Source organism: Dermacentor albipictus, chromosome 5 (genome assembly GCF_038994185.2).
Source record: "Dermacentor albipictus isolate Rhodes 1998 colony chromosome 5, USDA_Dalb.pri_finalv2, whole genome shotgun sequence".
NCBI classification, from domain to species: Eukaryota; Metazoa; Arthropoda; class Arachnida; order Ixodida; family Ixodidae; genus Dermacentor; species Dermacentor albipictus.
The window spans coordinates 54,506,554-54,532,214 of NC_091825.1; the positions used below are offsets into that span (position 1 = coordinate 54,506,554).

General features: G+C 44.1%; 1 protein-coding gene across 1 annotated transcript in view; it reads left to right on the forward strand.

Annotated features, from left to right (window-relative positions):
- Positions 1 to 17,514, forward strand: part of LOC135913266 (uncharacterized) — a 30,432-nt gene extending 12,918 nt beyond the window's left edge. Inside the window, exons 4-6 of the mRNA XM_070539383.1 lie at positions 5,358 to 5,441; positions 12,678 to 12,818; positions 17,380 to 17,514. Coding sequence (XP_070395484.1) covers positions 5,358 to 5,441; positions 12,678 to 12,817 — 224 coding nt within the window. The 3' untranslated portion in view covers position 12,818; positions 17,380 to 17,514. The remainder of the gene's footprint in view (positions 1 to 5,357; positions 5,442 to 12,677; positions 12,819 to 17,379) is intronic.
- Positions 17,515 to 25,661: the final 8,147 nt, after the last annotated feature.

Consider the following 25,661-nt stretch of genomic DNA (forward strand, 5'->3'; position numbering starts at 1 on the left):
AGGTGTGTGCCGATTTTCAATAAAGATCATTGTAAAGATCATTGGCGCCAACTTCACTAAGTACGTAATCGCTACTGGGAATCTGCCGTAATATAGTGTCAGAAAAATATTTAATTTAGGCGATGATGGGCGGTATCTAATGTACACCGAGCGGGGAATTTATGGTTGCGGCCAGAGATGGCGAAGCTTGTGCACTGGGAAGTAGCATGCAGTATCAGCAGAGGTGCGCGGCTGCATTTCAACCAGTCGATATGGCAATAGGTAGTTTCGACTAGTCGAATGCACCATAAAAAAGCATTTTTCAATTTCGCCTGCGACCGACTTCTTCATTTACTGGCCACTGCCGTTTTTGCGAAATTCAGCTAACATTTGACCTGCGCTGTTGTTCCCATATTACTCGCTCCTACCAGTTTTTCTTCCACAATTTGCTCTTTCTGGGTTCCTATTCGCGTGGTTCTATGTCCGGGATTTCTGGTTACCTTATTATCGCTTGTTCTACGCTGTGGCTGACTGCAACAGTGATGACGGTTCAGCCTATATAAGAGCAGGGTAGGTTGGCTATACTCATTCTTGTGGTGAAAACTTGTATGCAGTGGCTTTAGTGCCAGGCACGATGGAACACATTTTACACCGGTCCCTGAAGGACAGTAGCCCAACGCTTTCGCAAGGTGTGCTAGAAATTCACTGGGTGTGTGCTCCTCTTCAATGCACCTATCACAAAGTTGGGTCGTTCAGGATGTGCCACTGGGTGTGCAGCCAGAAAGGGAACGATTCTCAGCGTTGGAACGCACCGGCGCGCGGCGAACGTCGTCTCGAAGGCCACGCAAATTCCTCGACAGTGACACTATATGACTCTGCATGTGAAGGAGAAATACCAGGAAAGGAACGCAGCTACGGTGTGATGGGTTTCTGAGCACATGTAGCAGAACGTCCTTAGTTTCGGATGCAACGCGTAGGCTTCGTGGTGCCGCCGATAGATGGTGTAGAGTGGTTATAGAAGAGCCCGGGAGAGGAGTCACACTGCAATACACATCTAACGCATAAGGGTTTTGGCAGCAGTGTTACGTTTTGTCACTATACTGATTCAGTGCTAAGTACACGGCAGGGATTGTGACATGGTCTTCGTCAAATTTGTCCTCTAACATCGCGCACGATAATTTGAATAACAAACTGGGTTTCACTCACCATGCGCTGAAAACTAGGCCACTGCTGCCTACTTAACGAGCATAATAACATTACACACCCAAGCAATCATGTACTATTACATTCTTGTTTTAAGATGCCTTTTTCCTTGAGTACATGTAGAGTGTTTGAACAAAGAAAAGCAAAGGGGCGCAGGCATAAAATGGATTAGCGCACAGCGCAGGACACATATGTTTGCACAGTATCCTTGCGGACAAATGAAACATGGATAAATTACGGTGAAACAGAATGCTTTTTTGTCTGGTGTCTTCACCACATCGCCCAATGTTGCCATGCTTTACGAATATGTACGTCTAGTTTCTCTTCGCAACCTGTCTGAGATGTGGCGCTACTTGGCAGTACGGAATCAGGTTGGCCTAGTGTACTTTTTTTTTTATTTTTCGCTGTGCGTTTCCTTAGTCCACTATAGCGGGTAACAATTTTAGAGTGCAGTTCTTAGTCGCCCATTCCTGCGGTGACCGGCGGCGCCTGCGGCGCGACAGAGCGTTCGAACACAACAGCGAAAGATGAAGGACGCGAGCCGCGAACGTCGAACACCAATTGCAGCGGCCCCTTTAGTGACGTGCACATGGGCAACTCGTTTCACGTGCACTCGCCCGACCTCTCGATACGTATTCGTATCTCGTCTCAGCCGGGGCGCTAGTTTTGCACAATCACCTGATCGCGCCAGCTCTCGCTCGCATTTGGTTTGCTGGGTTTGCTCTCGTTCGGGATTTTTCGATTGTCATGATTTGTGATTGTTTTGTAACCTCATTGTATGCAGAATGCGAATTGCGTAGTACCTACGGGAAGCCAAGCGGCCCCAGCGATTACGCTGGAGCGTTCGTCCAGTGATCTATAAGTGCTGACGCGCTTGACCCGCGTCAGCATTTGTGCGGGTCGCTTGACCCGCACATTAGTTTTTCGATAATGGCCAACTCTGCTGCATGAACATCTCAAATCATTTGCCTTAATATATTGCGAGAGGAAAACACTGCTAGAGCTGCGCTCAAATTTTACATTAGGGAGTATCCTGATCGCCACTGAATTGCCTAAGCTCCACAGAAATGATAAAGATTGCCTGTGTCAAATATCACAATTCCTGTCTTTGAGCTGGTCTGCTCGAAGAGGCGGACATGTACGTGAAATCAAAATGCATAATCGAATTACTAGCAAGAAATTTCAAAAATTGAATTCTTAGCTAATTATATTACGGCACATATTGCAATTTACAAATATTCGCTGGAAATACCCTATATTTGGCTAAATGTCCTGAGTCCTGACCTAACCCAATTGCGGACGGCCAATTATCCTGGCTTTGGTATATATTTCTCACTGGATAGCAATCAATAAATCAGGTTTCCTTCCTATAATTACTGATGGCTTGTCTCAACATTTTTCTTTTTCGTCTTCTGTTGCATTGTCATTGTCATTGTCATTGGCATTGTCATTGTCGTGGTTATTGCTCTATTCCATGTCCCTCTATCTGTATCTTTAGCGCCTTAGGGAGGAGAGGAAACAATACAGAACTTTTCTTGTTACAAACTGCCACATGGTGACGCTAAAGAAATTTTTCACTATTAAGTTGCACCAAAATAGTGGATGCTTCAGGAGGGTGCGAGCTCGAGCTCTAATTCGCGAGCTCTAATTCCCCCTTTTCTCCGACTTCGTCCAGCTGACATTTGAATGTAGGTGCAACATATCCATAGTTTTGTATGTTGACTCGACCGTCGACTGTACTCGGCTTATGCCCACGCCAACTAGATGCTGCCGTGGGTATGTCCAGTTTCAAAATGTGTTCCGATCGAGAAGGCAGCGCTGTCTTAAGAGTACAGACCGGTCTTCAATGAAACTCCGTGATGTAAATTGCGATTTGTGCCACTGAGCGTAGCGCTTTAGAATCAACCATTTTGAGGCCAACATTTTGAGGGGAATGGGTAATGTGAGCCGTTCTTATGTGTATGCAGCACAGGTACGCACCACTGCGGCTTTTCAATGAACGCCCTTGAGGCCAATTTGGGTATGTGCTACTGGCTATGTGCCACTTGGGCTGAAGTTTGAGTGCTACAAGGTGTGTGCCCTAGTGGTCGATCGGTGTGTGCCGTTCTTCAATAATCCTATATACCTGGGTTACTGGGTATCACAACAAACAAAATTTTGCTCCCCATCGGGAATGAGTTGCAAAACATGGTCATGGCATTAACAGTTCGCTGTAGAACAGTTACATGTTTAATATCAACTATCCTCTTCGGAACGAAGTATGCTTCACATTACGTAGAAGTCAATTGTCTTTATAAATTGTGTTCACCTGAATTTCGCCTGATTTCACAAGAGTAGAACCTTTAAATATCAATGGAATAGGAATATATATTATATTATACCTAACAGATCAAAAAAGAATGTAAATACATCCACCAGTATTGTTAACGCCAAGTTGGAGCAACACCCTGTTGGAGTTGATACGTTACTGTATTACCATAACAATGGCAATGACGAGAACTATATTGAAGTGTTGAGGGGTACCGGAGGCTCCCCAATGATGTGGGTGGCTCCGCCCACGACGGGACCGGGAGGTGGTCACTCTCTGTGACGTCGCGTTCCCTCTAGACGGCCTGTAGTAGGTGCGTGAATTCCGTGGCATTCAGCGAGGCCTTCCACTTGAGTTTGTATTGAAGTTCGCAGCCCACGTTGTACAGGCATGGCCGGAGCATGCGGTCGAAGGAGCAGCATGCGTAACTGCATTTGGAGCACGACTGTGGGAAGTTAGGGCCTATCCAACTAAGCGTTCTGAGGTTGACGTACGATCTCGTCTGTCAGAGCCTGAAGGTAATGGCCGCAACCCTGTTCAGTTTTTGGCTGGGGGGGGGGGGAATTTCCTCCTGCTTTGCCTGTAATGCGACGTAATTTTATGACAGGGTGTAAGATTATCTTTGAAGGGGAAATCCTGTGGGAGAACCGGACCGTTAGTGTGGTCGCAGTTCCTGAATACATGTGGCATGCCAAGCAGTTGGCCCGCTCGTTAGCGTTGCAACCCGCTTGGTTAGTTATATCGTTTACGTAGGCCGGGAACCAGGCTACGCTATGACCTCGAGTTTCTGCGCCCGTAGTACTGCGAAAGGATCTGTTGACGATGACGGCTGCATGTTTGGAAACTAGAGTGGACGAGAAAGCCCTGATGGCCTTGCTGGAGTCGGAGAAAATGGTCGCCGGGTCTTTTGGCGGCTTGAAGAACCAAGGCTATCGCGGTTTCCTCCGCCTCACTCGGGTGTTTAGTGTAGATTGACGCGCTGCTGACAAGTGCTCTGCGTGCGTCAACGAAGAGTGTATCTGCCCCGTAAGAATCGGTTGGCTGAAAGATGATTCTAGCCCTTGCTCTTCTGCGACCTTCGTTATATATCGGGTGAATGTTCCTAGGTACAGGCTCTACCATCATACTCTCGCAGGCTAATTTAGACGGGGGTATCTGTCGAGCAGTGTCTGTGTGAGAAGTATGCGCTGCACGATGCATTGTTATCTTATAATACATTACTGACTGTGTTGAAAAGCCGAAAGTCAACCGGGCGTCTTTGGAAAAACGCGCTCACTATAGAAGATGAAGAAAAAGATGAAATGAGGCAACCATTTAATGTCGATGGTAATGCAGATTAGGATTCTTGATGAAACTGTATTACAATGTACATTTATTCACTGTCTCATCTTCTTCACCTTCTATAGTTAGCGCGTTTTTGTCAAAGAAGACGCCCGGTTGCCTTCCGGCTTCTTAACACAGACAGTAAAATATTATAAAATAGCAAAGCTTCGTGCAGCGGTAGCATAGTGGCCTTCCTTCCTTCTTTCCCTCCAGTCTTCTCACTAGCAAACAGTACTGCAAACGAGAAACAACATTCGGAACTATCAGCGCGGCTAAAGCCGACAACGCCGTTTTAGGGGTGGTTGAGTGCGTTTAGCACGCATGGTTTTCTTGCTGCATACCTGAACCTATGTTCACCAGCGTAACATACATATTACTAGACGAACTCACTCCTAATTATACCCATTGTTTTATTTGATGGAGATGTATGGACTTTGCACATTCTTAAGCGAACAGATTTCATCGACTGCTATAGAGCGCGGAATCTAACGAGTGTTTATATTTCCCTGGATTACATCCGCACTTCGCATCTTCGTTTCTACAGACGACTCACCCTCAGAGGAGGCGAAGTTTTACTACACCGACTACGACAACTGTGCTGTCCTCGACATTCCTTACAATGGACGTCGTGAGTACACTGGAAAAACCTTCAATTTTTTGGCAGAGGGCTTTACATTTATTTACTGAAGTAGAATGACTCCCAAACGCAAAGTGCAAAGATTCACAGGAATTTAGGGAATTTATATCGTGAACAGTAGGTGTACGAAGAAAACCTTCCCCATGGATAAATACCATACGCACAATTTACAACATTTTCATACGGATCCCATATAAATCATGTCTACTCCCATTATTATAATGGAAAGGTCCGATATTATCGCCACATCTAGTATTAAGGGTATTTTTTTCTTGAACCAAGTTTTTATAAGAAATTGTTTGGCGTATGCACAATTTCAACCCCTACCCAAGGTAGGAATAACTTTATTAAAATGGCGGCGACCAAAGGTTTAACGCGCCATCACGTTGGCCAAGCGTCGACTCGGGGTTATGCCCAACTCTGTACTACCCCAGTTCGGCCCGTTTGTGGTGATTCATGAGGTTTGTGCTTTTCTAGCACATCCTGGGCCTCCTGGACAGCCCACAGTTGACTGTCCTATCCAAATTTGTCAATGACGCAGTTATTACGTCTGCAAGAAATCAAAATCTCACATCGAATATTTAATATGATCCCACCGATATTCCTCTTTTAAATTTATTACTTTATACCACATATTTTAGTTGGATTGGGCTGAGTTTCCGCTGCAGTTTACGCGGACGTCGCACACAGCGTGATGTGCGCGTTCGTGTTTCAGCCTGCAATCAGCCCCAGAGATTAGTTGTTTATTTATGAAAATTCATTTCCCGAATGTGAGTTCAATGCAGCATTCTTATTGTAGTTATACGCTGTTGTTTCGCAGAAGTGATTAGCTATGAAACATATGACGATCCTAAGAGCGTTGGCACCCTTCTCCAGCGGAGCAAGTTTTGCTGCTTACTTTTACAAGCCTTCAAAGTCTTATCTGTTCATTCATTGCGCGTCAGCTTCGTTTGTCAGAACGGATGTCCGCAAAGTAATTTAATAGTTATGTTTAGTAATAACAGTGTACCGTACAGTGTGAACCACACTTCTCGAGTGGTAGAGTGGGCGGTTGCGGACTGTGCAAGTGCCCAAAGCGATCGTAGATCCTCGGTTATGGTTATTTTTTTATATAGCCCATGCTACAAGCAATTGGAATGACCACGCGTGTTTTATTGCGGAGTTAGATGCTTTTTTTAAGTAGAGGATGAAAGTCGATTTTACTTTGTTCGGTCTTGTTCCTCCGGTCCTTTACGAGGCACTCACCGGTTACACGGAACTTGTTTTGTCATAATCAGGTGATAAGTTATTTTGGGCGACAGCCTTTTGAGATTACTGTTTGGAGAGCGAAATGGCAATGCCGAAGAACTGAGGTTATGAGTGTAGAGCTAATTCATGAACCGCAGTGATCGCAGTGTTGAGCAGGGACATCCTGCTCGTACAGGAGGGAGACCTAGTCACAGTGATTTCAGGTAAACTAGATCCGAAATGATTGAGAACGATGCCGGTGGCTGAGGAAAATATTTTATAGCAATTGGCGCCTGGATGTTTCGGGGCTGCATTAGGTTGCCCGTACACTGGCAGTGTTGTCTTTCAGTTCTCACATCAAGTGAGAAGACTTTCGAATTCACAGATGCCGCTGCGTTTCGTCGAGTAAAAACATATACTGCGAAAATGGTTCACAACTCATGCAGAGACCACGGCTCGTGATACGTCGCGCACATTCGTTCAGCCAAGAGAAGATTCTGGATACTAAAGTTACCGCAGCACCGAAAGGCTACACAGTGATTTTTCGATTATCTTTTATGAACTGACATTACATATACAGCAAGAAGGATGAGCTAAAAAATTTTCACATCGTTCCGCAGCAATCTACGGCCAGACATAGAGGCTATGTCACGTAGGCTCGCCGCACCCCCTTTCCTGCACGGCCGATGAAAAGGTCTATATCAGGCCTATGGCTTTTTTTTTTCAGTAGGCTCAAGCTACACCAGCATTTTCACAAGTGGTCTTTGTCTTTGCTAGGTGAACAATTTCGGTAAACCTGCAGCGTTTATATGCGAGGTCAGGAGAACTAGATCAACGAGAAACATAAGATGATACGTAAGAAAACGGCGCTGTTAAGAAAACAGTAAGGTGTTCAAAGAGAGTCAATAGTTATGATGAAGATGTGGGAGCTTTGTTGCAGCATATACCCAGATATACTAACGAGTGTCGTGAGCACAAAAAGGGCCGAAGCTCCGCTGGAACGCTGGGCGCAGCAGCAGAGTGACAGCACTGCCATCTCGCTTTGAGTAACCAGTCCCATATTTCTCCGCGCACAACCCGATATTTCGAAAACGAAGAAAGTTAAATCTTGAAACGCAATGTGAAGTTCGCCCCTGGAATTATTCGCAATCAACTCAAGACCCTCGCAAAACACCAACTTTAGTGAGGCCACCGTCTCCCTTGTCCCGTACATTTTTACTTCATTTTATGGCAATTATCTTTAGAAGAAATCTAGGGAGAAGGCGCAAATTTATTTTGAGAAAGGATTTCTGCCTATTTGTTTATTTCTTCTGACTAGCCTGAGAGCCAAACGGATCTAACTTCAATTTCGGCGTGACGTCCAAAGGAAACTGTTGCGCATGACATATTTTCTTGGACATTGAAGTTGACATGAAAATCTATGTTTGATTTTCTGCTAGTTATGGTGATTCTATCGTCTCAATACATATTTGTTATTTCTTGGAGATCCTCTAAGCTATTTATTTATTTATTTATTTATTTATTTCACGTACTTTCAAGGCCCGAAGGCGTTACAGAAAGGAGTAGAGTCAAAACAAGAAGTAATGCAGTAAAAAATAAACAAGTATTAACAAAAAATTTACAAAAGATATTAACAAAAGGCATTCTGAACGGCGGTTTTGAAGTTAGTAGGGTCGGTGATGAGTGCGATTGAGGCGGGAAGGCGATTCCAGTCCGTGCTTGTCCTGGGGATGAATGAGTCACTGTACCGGTTAGTACGGCACAATGGCACCCCGATTTTAAGGCTGTGGTCAGTGCGGGCAGAAATATATGACGGAGGGGTAAGAAGGGTCTCTTTTAAAAGGGGGTTCAAGTGAAAAACTTTGTGAAAAAGGGAGAGACGGGAATATTTGCGGCGTGATGAAAGATCAGGTAAGTTAAGAGTTCGTTTCATTGAAGAAATACTTGCATAGCGAGAATAATTAGATAATATAAAGCGTGCACTGCGGTTTTGAATACTTTCAAGAGAAGAAACTAATGACGACTGAGTTGGATCCCAAATGGCTGAAGCATATTCCAATTTGGAGCGAACTAAAGTTTTATAAAGGGTTAGCTTCAGGGAAGAAGGGGCAGAGCTAAAATTACGGCGTAAGTAACCAAGCATGCTATTAGCGTTTTTAGTAACATAGTCAATATGCGAGTGCCAAGAAAGGTTATTTGATATGTGAAGGCCGAGATACTTGTAAGAGCTAACTGACGTCACAGGTGCACCATTAATAAAGTAGGTGTGCGTGGCAGTGTTACGAGATATACGCACGGCCTTGCATTTATTTGAATTTAGTTGCATGCACCAATTAGAACACCACTCAATTACGCGGTTAAGGTCGTCCTGCAGCTCTTGGGAATCTGAAGGATTAGTAATTTTACGGTAGAGAACACAGTCATCCGCGAAAAGCTTTATGGAAGAGGAAAGAACGCAGTTCGGAAGATCGTTAATATAGATTAGAAAGAGAAGTGGACCCAGGACTGACCCTTGAGGAACACCTGCTGGTACGTTAGAAAACCGAGAATTACAGTTATTATCATTTACAAACTGCGTCCTGTTAGAAAGAAAGTTTTTTATCCACTCGAGTACATTTGCGTCCAAGTTAAGTTGAGACAGCTTAAGCAGAAGTAAATCATGGGTCACAGAGTCAAAGGCCTTCGCAAAATCAAGAAATACGCAGTCAATGTCGGTACCTAGATCAGAATTTGCAAAGAGATCATTAGTAAATGTTAAGAGCTGTGTTTCACAGGAAAAGAACTTACGGAAACCATGTTGACAGGGGTTGAAAAAGGAGTTTGATTCTAAAAACTCAGCCAAATGTGAATATATTATATGCTCAAGAATTTTACATGAAATGCTAGTTAGTGAGATAGGCCTGTAATTGCTGGGTAAGTGTGTGTTACCTGATTTATGAACTGGAATCACCTTTCCCACGCACCAGTCGTTTGGAAGAACAGACTTCTGTAATGACTGAGTGAAAATGTGTGACAAGATAACAGCAGAAAATACATCAGTGCACTTCAAAATTTTTGAGTTCAGGCAGTCTGGGCCGGCAGAGGAGGACGTTTTTTGATTGTTTATTAGGCAGCTAACACCAACCCAGTCAATAGAGATTGGATCCATGGGCGAAAAACCAGAATTGGATAAAAGCGGTAATCCACGTGGCATTGTGGTAACATGTGAAGAGAACACATCATTAAATACATTACAGCATTCTTCAGGAGCAACAGGTTGATCGTTTGGGTATGTTAATTGGATTATTTTGCTTGGAGTACCGTTAACTATGGTCCAGAATTTACGAGGATTAGTTTGCAAGATGGACGGAAGGGTAACAGAATAAAAATGCTGTTTCGCATTAGCGGCGGCTGTGTTGTAGTCACTTTCAGTGAGGTAGTAAGCGGACCAAGCAACGTCACTGCATGAAGCTTTTGCGCGACGAAACAACCGCTTTTTTTTGTTACGTAGTAGCTTCAGAAAGGGGTTGAACCAAGGGGACCGTGGCTTGCAAGAGACTGTTCTTTGCGGTACGAAACGTTCGATTAATGACAACAATTTATTTTTGAAAATGCACCAGTTTTCTTCAACACAGCGCTGATCGCAATTAGCGATGTAAGAAGCTGCGAAATTTTCCATTTCAGTGGTAATGGAAGCCAAGTCGGCTTTGCTGTAATCGCGGATAACCTTCGTAGTTTTCTTTACAGGAGCCCGTGTATTGATATGAAAAGTGAGTGCAAGGTGCTCACTTACGCCTTTTATGTAAAGAATTGGGGAAACTGTGTCAGGGTTCGTAGTGAGAATCAGATCTAGTATGTTAGATGAGGAGGCAGACACCCGCGTTGGTTTCAGTACAAGCTGGGTGAAGTGGAAATCCAAACAAGTGTTTATAAACTGGGTACTCTGAGAAGACTGGGACGTTGCCGTGTCGTTACGCCAAATGATATCGGGAAAGTTGAAGTCACCAAGAAGAAAAAGGGGAGCGTTAGGGTATCTGACAATTAATTTGTTCAATGCGTCGTGAAGGTCATCGCAAAATGGCGTCGAAGCAGTAGGAGCGCGATAGCATGTGCAAAAAATAACATCTCTGTTGTCGAGTACAACGCGCACGCAAACAAGTTCAAGTGGCGTTTCTATGGAAACTGAGCTCGATGTGAGCGTTTCAGTAACCGCAATCAAGACACCTCCACCTGATCGCACACCACGATCGCAGCGATAACATGAATACAGTTTTTCACAATCAAAAATTTCGCTATTTTTTATCCGAGCCGAGAGCCATGTTTCAGTGAGACATACTATGTCAGCAGCGCATGAATCAATCAGCGAGGACACCGCAGCACGTTTATTTAGTAGACTTCGCACGTTAGTGACAAAAACAGATATGGTGTTATTAGATTGCGCATGTGCTAGCTATGTCGAACCATTTGCTTCGATAGCTTGACGCGACCGAACAGAAGAGCGTGCTGCACGTGGCATGCTGACTTCGCATACATTGTCAGTGGTAGAACAGTAAACGTAGCACTTCTTGTTCAAAAATAACTTATTTAGCCGTATTGAGTATGTCTGTCCTGATGCCTTAGCAAAATCAAGCAGCTTTTTCCTAGACTGGCGCGTTGCTCGGCAGAAATCTTCGCCCACAGATACCCCGGTGGATTTGAAATTAGATTTTAGTGCCAGAATTTTATCCTTTAGTTTTGAGCAAGAAAATTTCATTATATTCGGGCGAGTCTTATTAGCAGTATACGGGCCAAGTCGGTGGGCTCTACATACCATATTCTCGGGGACCTCAAACTTAAGATGATGAGACAAAAATTCACACACCAATTTTTCAGACTGTGCCCATGTTTCTGAGGGAGAGTCAGAAATACCATAAAATATTAAGTTATCCCGGCGGGAGCGATCTTCCAGATCATCGAGACGTGTCAGGAGGGAGGCATTTTCAGTTTTAACGGCGTGAGCTACAACTGCAGGTATGTCAGCTGACGACGGGTTAAGCTCAAGTGATTCAACAAGCGATTCAACTGTCGTTAATCTAGTGGTTAAATCGGAAACTTGATTAGTTAATTGAGCTTGCTTTTCCTTTAATTCGGCGAGACCACTCATTACTTCTGTGTGTCGTGAATCTATTTTTGCTGAAAGGGCAGAAATGGCTGCAAGAAGTTCTTTGTACTGCGCGTCAGTTGCGGGTCCCGGATTAAGTTCAACGTCGCCAGATAGGATGAGTAGCCTTGCAACAAACGCACATTCACACAGTGAGGCAAAAAATACACTTGGGCACGGGAAAAGCAGCAGACAGACGTTACTTGTACGTTTAGAGTAAAGAGACGGAGCTTCACAGACCTGCATGAAGAAGCAAAAAGGTTTTAGCGGCGACTGCATGGTTGCCGCTATCCCGTGCCCACTGAAAGTGGCCGGACGAAGGCAGCTGCTTAAGTAGAGCCAGAAGGGAGATGTCGCTCCTGGCGGCTGTGAATCCGTGTGCAAAGGTATGAAGATGGCGCCCTGGATTACTTGCTGGCACCAAAGATCTTGACTTGCGTCAGATAGCAGGACTGGCAATGGTGTCGGTGAGTCATTATAGATGAGCACTGGTGAAACCGCACATGCGCAGGTCGAGGGATACAGCCATACTCCAAGGAGCACGATGAACTGCATGAAGAAGCAAAAAGGGTTTAGCGGCGACTGCACGGTTGCCGCTATCCCGTGCCCACTCCTATCCCGTGCCCACTCATCCATTTGGATGAATACCACTGAAAGCATCGCTATGTGTCACCAACACAGCTACCGCTCGCAAGATGGGCACGTATTATGACAATTAGTTTGTGAAACGTGGCTTCTCGAAGCAGCAACCATAAAGCGCTAATATTTTTATTCCCAGAAAGTATGCCTGATATCAGAATGAGTGGCTTGCACCTAATGTCCTTGACATTCCCAAAACAAAAATGAAAATGTTGACGTCAAGAAACTGCTTCTTCTTTCAGAATGCATCCTGTGGACCAAAGAAACAGTGAAAGATTCGGTGCCCCAGAAATGCATGGATGCGTTCATGAAGAATTGTGGCGTCGGCGCCCCACTTTACAACGATGACCTTTGCAGTGGTGATGAAGTCGCCGAATGGTGATGTAAGTTTAGCAGTGACACCCAGGCAGGTAGACACAAAAAATATTCCTAACTACGTTACGCTCAACAATCACAAGTTAACAAAACATGCAGTTACGCGCTATATGGTTCACTACGCTCAGTGCAAGGAAGTGCTTTATAAAAGGATTCGAGAATGACAGATTTGAAGATCTAACTAGATACGAGTGAAATAACACCAACAAATTATCAAATATTTAAAATATTTAAAATAGCCTTCAAATATGAAACGGTATTTGTTATTCATAATAAACAACAATGTTCTTATCAGCAAGAGTTTATCGTAGCATATCGAGTATATCCAGTATATCTCTAGGAATACTGCACAGAGTCTGAAGGCAGGCGATTTAGAAGCACAAACACAACGTTTTTCTATTATGGGTGCCGAGGTAAAAGGTATCGAACCTTTGTTTCACTTTTATATTTGGTTGTGTACAAAAAATAATAAGTGCATTCTTAAAGTTTATTTTCTTCTGCTTCGAATAAGAAAAACATACTCATATTTGTGAACAGCGGCCACTTGATTCCATCAGCCCATTCGTTGGAGTAATATTTGATTCAGTTATCCATATTATGAATTCTGGCACGTCTTTACGCCGTCATTTATTAACCTGACTCCCTCTGAACCCAACAAGCATGGTCTAGCTTTTCTGTGCTCTGTCATGACATTTTACGATGGATTGGCCACACTCTTTCTTCGCATACTGCAGCTCCTGATGCTCACAGCTTCAGTATTACATATAAACGTATACATCTGGGTCTGTGAAGAATGATGCGTTACCTGCGTGCACATGGCAATACATGTCGTGAGCAGGGCGCAAGACAGGCACGTACCCAGGATTTTTTTTCGGGGGGGGCCCACCACCTCCATCATCATCATCATCATCATCATCATCATTAGCCTGTTTTATGTCCACTGCAGGACGAAGGCCTCTCCCTGCGATCTCCAATTACCCCTGTCCTGCGCCAACCGATTCCAAGTAGCGCCCGCGAATTTCCTAATTTCATCGCTCCACCTAGTGTTCTGTCGTCCTCGATTGCGTTTCCCTTCTCTTGGTACCCATTCTGTAATCCTAATGGTCCAACGGTTACCTAACCGGCGCATTACATGACCTGCCCTGCTACATTTTTTCCTCTTGATGTCAATTAGAATATCGTCTATACCCGTTCGCTCTCTGATCCAAACCACCCTCATTCTCTCTTAATGTTATGCCTAGCAATCTTCGTTCGATCGCTCTGTCCGTGGTCCTTAACTTGCTCTCAGGTCTCTGCCCCATATGCACTGGCATAATGCACTGGGAAATGCACTGGCAAATGCATTGGCACTGGACATATTGCACTGGCAAAATGCACTGATTGCACACCTTACTTTTCAATAATAATGATAAGCTTCTAGTCAGGAGCTGGCAATGTCTGCCGTATGCGATCCAACCTATTTTTATTCTTCTGTGAATTTCCTTCTCATGATCAGGGTTCCCTCTGATTAATTGACCTAGCTGAACGTACTCCTTCAGTCTCTAGTGGCCGACTGGCCATCCTGATCTATTGTTCCTTTGTCCGGCTATTTATCATTATCTTCATCTTCTGCATAATAATATTCAACCCCACTCTGACACCCTCTCTGCTAAGGTCTCCAATCATTTGTTGTAACTCGTCTGCGTTGTTGTTAAATAGAACAATGTCATCGGCAAATCGAAGGTTGCTGAGATATTTGCCGTCGATCTTTACTCCTAAGCCTTCCCAGTTTAATAGCTTGAATTCTTCTAAGCACGCAGAAAATGGCTTTGGAGAAATTGTGTCTCCCTGTCTGACCCCTTTCTCTATAGGTATCTCCCTGCTTTTCTTGTGTAGAATTAAGGTAGCTGTAGAACCTCTGTAGATATTCTAACGCGAAAGACGAGTCAGTAAGATGAGAAACTATTTACAGATTATATTTACAACAACGGTTGCAGCGCTGACCGGTTAGATTCACAGCGCGAGCCCAGTTCGTTCTTTCTCCTCTTTTCTGGAGTGATGGCGCCTACGCGCCTCGTTCAAACAAATACCTCACGCATCTAGCAATATTTTCCAAGCTTTTTACGTAAACGTTATGTACTCCTCGATTACGTAGTGCCTCTACGATTGCTGGTACCTCTAACTGAATCAAATGCCTTTTCGTAATCTATATAAGCCACATAAAGAGGCTTATTGTACTCTGTAGATTGCACGATAACCTGATTGATGACATGGATGTGATCCATTGTAAAGTATCTCTTCCTGAAGCCAGCCTGTTCCCTTGGTTGACAAAATCTAGTGTTAACCTTATTCTATTGGAGATTATTTTTGTAAATATTTTATATAATGCTGGGAGCAAGCTAATGGTCCCACAATTGTTCAATCCTTTAACGTCTCCTTTTTTTGTGGATTAGTATAATGTCTGCATTCTTTTAGTTTCCTGGACCCTTGCAGGCGATAGACACTTCGTATAAAGAGCCGCCAGTTTTCCAAGCATTATGTCTCCTCCATCTTTGATAAAATCGACTGTTATTCCACCTTATCCTCCCGCTCTTCATCATTTCGTGTCTTGCAGGGCCCTTCTGACCGCATCCCTAGTTATAGTAGAGTTTCTGTATCCTGTTCATTAATGTTTCTAAGTGAACTATCGTGACTCCTCTGGGTACTGTACACAGGTCAGCTTAGAATTTTTCCGCTGCTTTTACTATATCTTCGCGATTGCTGATGATATTATGCTTCTTATCTTTTAGTGCATACATCATGGTTTGTCCTATGCCAGGTTTGTTTTTTGCAGATTTCAGGCTGCGTTCATTTTTTACGGCTTCTTCAGTCTTTCTCATATTATAGTTTCGAGTATCAGTTATTTTCGCCTTGTTGATCAGTTTTGACAGTTCCGCGAATTGCGTAACGCTGTGCGGCCGCCAGTCCCATACAACCACGTAGAGCGCAGGACTCTGCGATTCTAGATGTACTGCGCTCACCGCGAAAGGTTAGAAAAACACCCACATAAGCACAGCAGAGAAGTGGCTACGTGAGGTGGTTCGACGGATAACTGTATAAGCGTCATTCAAAACAAGTAATTGTTCTCCCCTTCCGGTGGCGTTTTCTCTACTTCCTTTTTAAATAAAAAGATGTTGATCCATAAATATTCTCATAAACAACGGTTAGCTTTTTTATTATTCGCTTTTGCTTGAGGTTTGGTTGTTGCCTTGGCTTCCTCCCTTAGTAGATCGCCTAATTTCTCAACTCCTTGCGATTTTTGTTTCCAGTGCCAATTTTGCACGAAAAGTGCAATACAGTTAGGAAAAAAACAGACGAGGTAACGGGCGACAGTCATCTTGCTTATGGGTTTAAGGGTTATTGCAGGGTTCCATGATGGACACTCTTTAACATTATTTTATTTCCCACCTTATCTAACCCATATCACGTGTATATGGTTCCGGGCGTCTGTCAGCGTCGCGGCGAGCCGTAACTCAAGGAAAGAATGAAGCAAAGGGAAAAGTTAAACTCATTGGCGTTTTCTCCGGCCGCAACTCGTTCCATGAGAGTACTGACCAGCTGAGTAACAACCGCATCCCTCTCCTGGTCCCAGGATCAGCCTAAACAAAGAAGGTTGAACTAACAAAAGCAACAGCTATGCGCGTGACGGTTGAATAGATGGGGACAGAGTGTGAGAGGGGTTTAGTGTACCCCACCTGCACCACTAAGTTATGGTGACAGTTGAACGCATCTCGAGTTAGTCGCGCGGGTGCGGAATCTACGAGAAAACTGTCCTTCACATTGCAAGAGATGCCGATAACTACCGCCATCTAAAAGGAGTGAAAAAGGCAGCATAATGCTGACCGATGAACAGCTGCGAAGTCTCAACATTGATCTGGCGGCGCTTTAGGAATGTGTGATGAGTGGTGGCGTGGGTGGGGAAGGGGGGGGGGGGGGTGTATGCCACTTGATTTCGGGGGAGGCCCGGGCCCCCCCGGGCCCCCCCGGGGCCCCCCCCCTGGGTACGTGCCTGGCGCAAGAGTAGCTTAAATGCTTGCTATGAACAGGGAGTAATTTCGGCCATACACGCTCGTATGGATAAAAATATGATATAAAGAGCAAGAGGCCAGTTAAATATTATGTCTATTACACAGGCTGCACAGTCGCCACCATCAGTCCATCTGTTAGACACAATCGTAACTGATGCCTTGAATCGGTTAGGCGTAGGTACAACGGTGGCACTGCCAGTAAGTGTTTCAGGTTCTAATGCTGATAAAAAATAAATGTCTAGCAGTACGTTACTTAATGTTTTTGTGTACTGAAAGGTTTCGTTTTCTTTCTTGATTTGCCCTTATTTGCGAAATTGTTAGATCAAATGAACAGAGCATCTATGGGAGTGCACAAACATTAAATTTTTCATCCAGACATACCACCTTTTAATCATGTATTGTTAGGAAGCTGCTTTAAGAGACCAAACAGTGTCAGTTCGATGACGAATCACTTAATTCGCTAATACCAAATGTGTACGTAAACAAAATCTGATGTTAACCCTTCTCGCTTTTCTTTTTGCAGGAAGAAAACAACCGAGCTTATTGCCGCCAGGTTGAAATGTACTACGCTTTGATTGCACCTTCAACACTTTCAGCGGAGGCTTAAATGCAAATGTGGAATATATGCTGAAAATCACTCGAAAAACTGCTTTTCCTACACATGCATTCTCCCGGTGTATGAAGCGCAAGTCTGCTAAGAGGTTCCGTCGCTTTGCCCAATTCAGCACTAATCTTGAATTCTCACTAACGCCTCCGAAGGATCGCAACTTCTTGCTGCCTCAATAGTTCTATTGTAATGAGTCTTTGAATGGCTGTGCATTTAAATCTATAAATAGCAGCTGCGAAAGTGCCCTTATCTGGAATTAGGGTAAATGTAATAAACTCATCTCAGGCGCGGCAGGCTGTGCACTAGCGATGACATATTGAGCATCTTAACTACATTATACGCAGCAGTAGGAAGAGATCCACTCCATCGCAACACAGTATTTCAAGCTGCAGGCCATATTTTTCTGTCGGTTAGGTTAGGTACTACTTAGGTTAACCGTAAGTCACGCTCGAACTGCAAGTTGTGTAGTCAAGCAAGGTGATGCTGATTTTTCCATTTGAATCCAAGCGTTTAAAATCCCTTGTTTAACTATCAAGAAGGGGGCTGATATGGAATAGCACACTGTGGTTTAAAGTTGGTAAACAGGGATAAGGCACCGCAGAAAGGATGGCCAACGTTTCCACAGGAGGACCTATCATCGTCAAAGGCGACTTCGTCATCATCGGCATGTTAGTTTTAAAGGGTTAGTGCAGTGACGTCATGTGCAGTTTTTGTTGGTGGTGGTTGGTTATAAAGGGAGAGAGAGACTTCAGAGGCAATGAGCGTTCTCACCTAACGTCTGTGAGCGTCGTTCCCTAGACGAGGGGACAAGATCGGGAGAGTGGGGGGGCGGGAAGAAAAGAAAAGAAAGAAAACGATAGAAAAAACCAGGGAGGGGGGACACCAAGAGGAAAAAAGGATAAGAAGGGGGCATGAGAGGGTGTGGGGGAGGCGAGAGGTTAGGGAGCTTTCAGGGGTGTCGTTGGTGGCATGCTTTCTGTGGCATTAAAAGAGCCGGTCAGGCGTTCAGTGTGCCAGTAGCACAAAAGAAGCAAGAAAAAACATGAGTTGAAAGAGTGACTTGAGTAGCATAGCAGCAATGCGTCGAGTAATTTTGAAGGAGTTAAAATGGCGACAAGCAGTCTGGGTGCAATGTAAGTGGAAGGCAGTGGAATGGTCTTTCAAGGGACGTTAGCTCCAGTAGCCAACGTAGGCGTCGTTACGGCGGCATACAGAAATGGCGATACCTTGTGTGGCTGAGACGCCGAAAAAGGTATAGTGACGTCTGGGACTTCGGAATGTGCTGGTGAGAGTGTTTCAAAAAAGAAAAAAAAAACACAAAAAAGTGAAAAGAGAGAGGGAACCAAAACCGGAATACCAATTAGGAAGATGAAGTGCGCAGAAGTGGGCGGGGGCAGGTGTATATGGGAAAAGGGGGACGTACAGTTTGTACAAACGTAAAAACATAAAAAAGTATAATAAATTGAGTAACATGTAGGAAACAATTTTAGAAATGGAGGAATAGGTGAGGTTAAGAATTAAGGTTAGCTGGTGGTATGATGTGTTTTGTGTCTTGGTTGATGATATGAGAATTTCACATTTAAGTTACAGCTTCTAAAGATTCTAGGTTGTCAACTGCCAAATTTATTCCCGTTGGGTGTAGGCAATTAAACTTGTGTATGAGGTATGATTCCGTAAATTTCCTTTCGTGGGGTGAACGGAAATATTTTATAGTATATAGAGCCTTGCTTTGTCAAATATTTGAGCATGTTCATTAAAGTGGCTGGCTACTGCCTTAGGTAAATTGGGTTTTGCGTCCGCGCAGCGACCGTTGAGTCTTGTGTGAATTTGTTGTTCAGTCTCATTTATGTATTGTATGCTACAAGCGGCACTTTCTAGACAGTAGACTACGTTGCTTGATGTGCAGGTGAAAGCTGATGTTACCTTGTGTGCGTAACTCGACGCTGTACTTTTTACTGTAGTGGTAGATTGAATATGTTTCTACGCAGCGCACCTGGGACGGCCACAGCGACAGGTTCCCAACTTCGTGTTTGTCCTTAGTTGGGCACGAACAAGAATATATTTAAGATGAGTGTTGCATCGGCAGGCTCCTCTGGGCGGGTCGGGTAAATGTTGTTTCTGGTTGCTGGTGAGAATTGCGTATTATTTACTGAGGATCGTCTTCACGTTTGGGGGTGCATTTGAGAATTTAGTAGTAAGAAGAGGCGTTGTGGTTCTTGTGATGCTCGGGCGGGGCTTGAGGACCTCGCTAGATGAAGTTTGGTTGCAGCTGTGTAGGCTTTTTTAAGGTCTCTGTTTGGGTGGCTCATTTTTGATAGGGTTCCTTTAAGGTGATCGTGTATATCTATGCAGTCTTGGTTCTCAACGCAAATCCGACGTAGTCGTCTGGCCTGGCCTTTAAAGATGCCTTGTTTGCAATGTATGGGATGGTGGCTTGTATATCCTAGGTGCTGTTGCTTGTGGAAAAGTTTCCTAACAGCGTCGTCTTTAGCCCCCCATTGTCAATGCATATTGTTGTGTCCAGAAAGTTTATGCGCTCAGTTGAGAAATCTGATGTGAATTTTATTGCTGGATGAAGAGAGTTTAGAAATGCTACGTATTTATCTAGACTGTCTTGACAATGTCCCCATATTATGAATATGTCGTCTATGTATCGTAGGTATGTGTGGAACTTGTCAGTGCTACGCGATAGGAAATCTGTTTCTAGAATCACAATAAATATGTCGCGTAGGTTGGGGCAAAAGAAGTACCCACGCTTGTATCATGTATCTGTAGGTAGTAATTCTCCTCAAATTTGAAGCAAGTATGCGTTAGAACTAATTCAAGGAGAGGCAAGTAGACTTCATTAAAGTGTTGTGCATTGTGTTTAGTCAGCGTTTGTTTTATCGAAGCTAAACCATCAGGCATTGGAATATTGTACAGAGTCGTGACGTGTAGTGTTGCGAGAATTATGTTGTGGGGTAGTTACCCTTTAGTGTTAATGTCCTCTTTAATACTCAGCAGGTGGGGCGTATCTTGTACAAATCACGGAAATGCTTTTGGCACGTCACCAAGGACCTGGTTAAGGAATGTGGAGACGCTCTTTATCGGGGAGTTGTTGTTTGATACTATCGGGCGAACTGGGATAATAGCGGTGTATAGTTGAGTGGATAGAATTTTATAAATTTTTGGAAGGAGGTAAAAACGCCCGGCAGTTTTATTGCTTGGTTTAAGAAATTTGTATTCTGACGGTGTTACCAATTGATCAGCCAAAAGTGATTCGAGTCTGTTGGTAATTGTCACTGTGTAGGATAATGTCGGATCGCTGTCTAACTTACGGCAATATTCTGCGTTGTTTAGTTGTCTGTAAGCCTCCTGCTTGTGTTTTTATACCTGCCAAATAAATATACGTCCACCCTTATCAGCTTCCTTAATAACAATCTCATTCCGGTAACTAAGATTTGAAATGGTATGTCTCCCCGAAGCAGTCATGTTTTTAGGAGGAATAGCTGTCTTGGATTGACTTATAATTTTTTCACTGACTGTTTTAAGGTATATGTCACGTTTTGTGGCTTATTCTGGTTCAGGAGTCGAAGTGGATTGGGCTCTTAGTGGTTTCGTCCCCGGTGTTTGATGTGTCTGCGAAAAACTGTCTGATGCGTACTCGTCGGGAAAATTCTGAGAGGTCCTTGTGAAGCTCGAATTCACTTATTGTGTTGTTCGTGGGGCAAAAGTTTAGGCCCTTGCTGAGTACGCCTATTTCTTTTTGACTTAATGTTTTTGAAATGTCTACAGCATTGGAGTGGTTTAATTTTGGGGAAGTTTCCGTCATGTCTTATACTTCTAAACTCGAGGTCTCCGTTGTCGGCGTGTGGTGGCTGTCGGCGTGGTGGCTAACGTCCCTTGAAAGACCATGCAGCTGCATTCCAGTTACATTGCACCCAGATTCCTTGTCGCCATTTTAACTACTTCAAAATTACTCGACGTGGTGCTGCTCTGCTGCTCAAGTCACTTTTTCAACTCGTGTTTTTTTTGGCTTGTTTTGTGCTACTAGCGCACTGACAACCAGACCGGCTCTCCTAATGCCACAAAAACATGCCGCCTACGACACCTCGGAATGCTCGCTAACCTCTCACTTCCCCAACGCCCTCCCATGCCCCCATCTTTTCTTTTTTTCTTGTTCTTCCGCTTTTCCCCCCTGGCGTCCCCCCCCCCCCGGTTTTTCCCCTTTTCTTTCTTTTCTTTCATCCCCGCCTTCCCACTCTCCCACTCTTGTCCCCTCGTCTTGAGAACGACGCTCACAGACGTCAGGCGACAGCGCTCTCCCTTTATAACTAACCGCCACCACCAAAAACTGCACGTGACGTCATTGCACTAACCCTTTATAACTAACATGCCGAGGAAGACGAGGCCGCCTTTCGTGAAGATAGCTCCTCCGATCGAAACGTTGGCCAGCCTTTCGGAGGCACGTTATCCTTGTTTACAAACTTCGTACCACATTATTTAACTATGAAGCATTTTTATGACTTTGGAAATCCTTACCAAAATAATTTTATGTAGACCTGAAAGTCACACAACACCTCTTTTGTGTAAGCCTATCTCAGCTCTTTTCATTCTGGCACCAGTCTTTTGTGGCAACCGCACGTTTTTCAGTACTGCCCCACAAAACTGACGTTACACTCGCCTTTCGTTGGCCGTAGCCAGACGCGTATCTGTTTCTTTCCAAGAGTCAGTCATCACTGACATCATCCTAGTGATGTCCACTGCAGCACGAAGCAACATTCCAGCCATCTTCAATCCTGCGTATCTGATATGGTAGCATATTTCACATAACCCAATTTGTAGCTACTCCGAACCGTGCCTCCTATGTACTCCCGCGAATTCTGCTGTGGTATTTCTATTAAACGACTGTTAGATTCCACTACATATTAATCCATAGTCGTTGCTGAAATGTACTGAATCAACCTGTTCATGACTGCCTCTTTGGCGTGTGGGAAACTGGCGAATGCTTTTGCTCTCGCGCACCCTTGCTGCGTAATGTAACAAGTCTTGTAAAGGCTTCAATTTCTTCATTTTTTCCTATTCATTGCATATATAACTGTCAGCGTTTTGACGGGAAGAAAGGGGGTTAACCAAGGGGCCCGATTTTTATTAGTCATATCATGACGTTTGTTGGCTTCTCATGATATGTCAGCTTTTTGGCAGTTCCCCGTTCTGAGTGTGCACCAAAGTACAGAAATTTTGAGCATCATCAACACCGTTTAATTGTAAAGAGCTCGTTTGTGGTGGCACGATACATTCCACCCTCATCTTGGCGAATCACCCATTGTTGGCATGTAGCATTGTGCGAAAATCAACAGCGCGATAATCAACACGCAGCCCAGGTAGATCTATGTACTGTTGCATGGAAATCATATTCCACGTCACCCCGCGACGATCATACCAAATATATATTTGCATGTAAACACAATATGTGATTCTCGCGTTTCGGCCAGTCCCGCATTCTGGCTATTTGCCATTGCACTGCCCGCCGCTTCTTTCCAAAGCTGGCATGTACTTAAGCGGGCTACTCTTCGAGTTTCCCTAAGAACACTCGGAGCATGCGCGCGACCTCCCACGCGCCGTTGCGTGCGAAAGCTGAAAAACGAGTGAAATCGAGGCGCCATCTTTTGGCAGTGTTGAGAAATCCACACGTGAACTCTCAGAGGAGAAGCATGGCATGCCGGTGCCTACGAACTCTGAGAGTTGTTGTTTAGCTTGCCGCGTGCTCAGTGGCACATATTGAGTGACTGAAGTGCTCGAGAGGTTTGGATAGTAGAGCATAACCAATGCGTTCATGGCGCAGCTCGCTAAAGCCTTGGCGTGAAAGGCGTTCAATGAAAACGGCACATATCCGAAGCATTTGTGGCGCATCCTGGTAATAAGTCAAGTTGATGCATTTGAGCAACCCTTGTAGTGGCCGAATACAGCACCAGAACAGGATTTGCCCTCCCTGCTGCAGTATTCGGCCACTACCTCCCTCCTGACTCTTTCAGCAAACCCCTGGCCTACAGTACCCAGCAGCTTTGGAGCACATGACGAAGGCGGTGGTCAGACCTGCAATGCAGGAGAGGGTGCGAAAAATCTCTGGACTCAGACACGCCGACACTGAAGCTCAACCTGGCAACGTTGAACACACGAACTTCCTCGAGTGAAGCTAGCTTGGCAGGACTCTGAGGAAATATGAGGCATTACGTTGGATATTATAGGCCTGAGTGGGGTTTGAAGGACTGATGAAGGTTATACAGTGATGATAAAGGGGGAACGTGCTCTGCTATAGAGGAGCCCCAGATAAGAAGCAATACGAGGCAGGATTTCTAATCCATAACGACATAGCGGGCAACATTGAGGAATTCTACAGCATAATTGCGAAGGCAGCAGTAGTAGTAATAATGCTAAATAGGAGGTATAGAGTAAAGGTAGTACAATGGTACGCTCCGACCGCTGCTCACGTTGACGAAGAAATAGAACAGTTTCATAGAGATGTTGAGTTAGCAATGACAAATGTGCAAACTCAATATACACTAGTGATGAGCGATTCAATGCAAAAGTGGACAAAAAGCAGGCTGGTGAACAAGAAAATGGCGAGTGCGCCATCTATTCTACGAACACCAGAGGAAAAATCTTGGTGGAATTCGCGGAAAGGAATAAGCTTCGAAGGATGAATACCTTCTTCAGGAAGCGTAACAACAGAAAGTGGACTTAGAAAAGCCCGAATAAAGAAACACGAAATGAAATAGTTTTCACACTATCTGCCGATACCAGTGTAATTCAGTATGTATAAGTATTAGCTATTATAAAATGCAGATAATATAGTTTAGTGAGTTATAGGATTTACCTTAGTATGAAGCGAGAAAGAGTAGAATCAGGAAAAACATACCAACCTAGATGCAGTAACAGTAAAAACAGACAAACTGAAGCTGGTTCTTGCAAAGAAATATTCAGCCTTGGGATAAAGGGATGAATATGACTTAGAGATCCTGAACGAAACCCTATCTAGACTGGCTTTGGAAGCATTGATTGAAGTAGGAGGCAAGGCACCAAGGCAACCAGTAACCTAAGTAACCAAGAACCTCTTAAAGAAATGAGAAAGAATGAAAGTATCCTCAAGACTTCAGATAGAATTCGCAGAACTGTCATAACTGATCAACAAAGAGAAATTAAGGGATATCTGAAGTTATAACGTAAGGAATACTGAGAAAGCCTTAAAGAATAGATGCAGTTTGAATATCGTGAGAAGTAACCTTGGTATAGGACAAGCTAATATTTATGCAATGAAAGATAAGCAAGGTAATATCATCAGCAAGTTCGATGATATAGTAAAAACAGCAGAAGAAATATATACTGACCTGTACAGTACCCACAGCAGCCACGCTACCTCTATTCGAGGCAGTAGTGAATAGGATACACAGGTGCCTTCTATAGCTAGCGATGGCGTTAGAAGGGACTTGCAAGACATGTATTGGGGAAAAGCGGCAAAAGATGATGGAGTAACAGTCGATATAATCAAAATGCGAGGATATATCGTGTTTCTAAAGTTGGCCGCTTTTTATACGAAGTCTCTCACTACTTCAAGGGTTCCGGAGAACCGTAAGGATGCCAACATTACAATAATCTACGAAAAGCGAGACGTTATATAATTGCAAAATTATAGCCCGGCTACCTTACTTCCAGTACTGTATATAATATTCACGAAGATAACTCCCAATAGAATACGCGCAACACTTCAGTCAACCAAGAGAACAGGCAGGCTTCAGGAAGGGATACTCTACAATGGAGAACATCCATGTGGTCAATCAGGTAATCTAGAAATGGGCTTAGTACAATCAATCTCTATATATGGATTTCACAGATTATGCAAAGGTAATTGATTCTGTAAAAACACCGGCAGTCCTAGAGGCATTACGTAATCAAGAAGTACAGGAGACATACTTGAACATCTTGGAAAATATCAACAAAGATTCCACAGCTACCTTGATTCTCCACAAGAAATGGGGTCAGGTCAGAAATGGGGTCAGGTCGAGGCACAGTCTCTGTAAAACTTTTTACTGCACGCTTGGAAGAAATATTCGAGCTATTAAACTGAGAAGGCTTAGGAGTGAGGATCAACGGCGAATATCCCAGCAACCTTCGGTGAATACTCTCCGGTTTAGGAACACTGGGGACAGATTGTAACACAC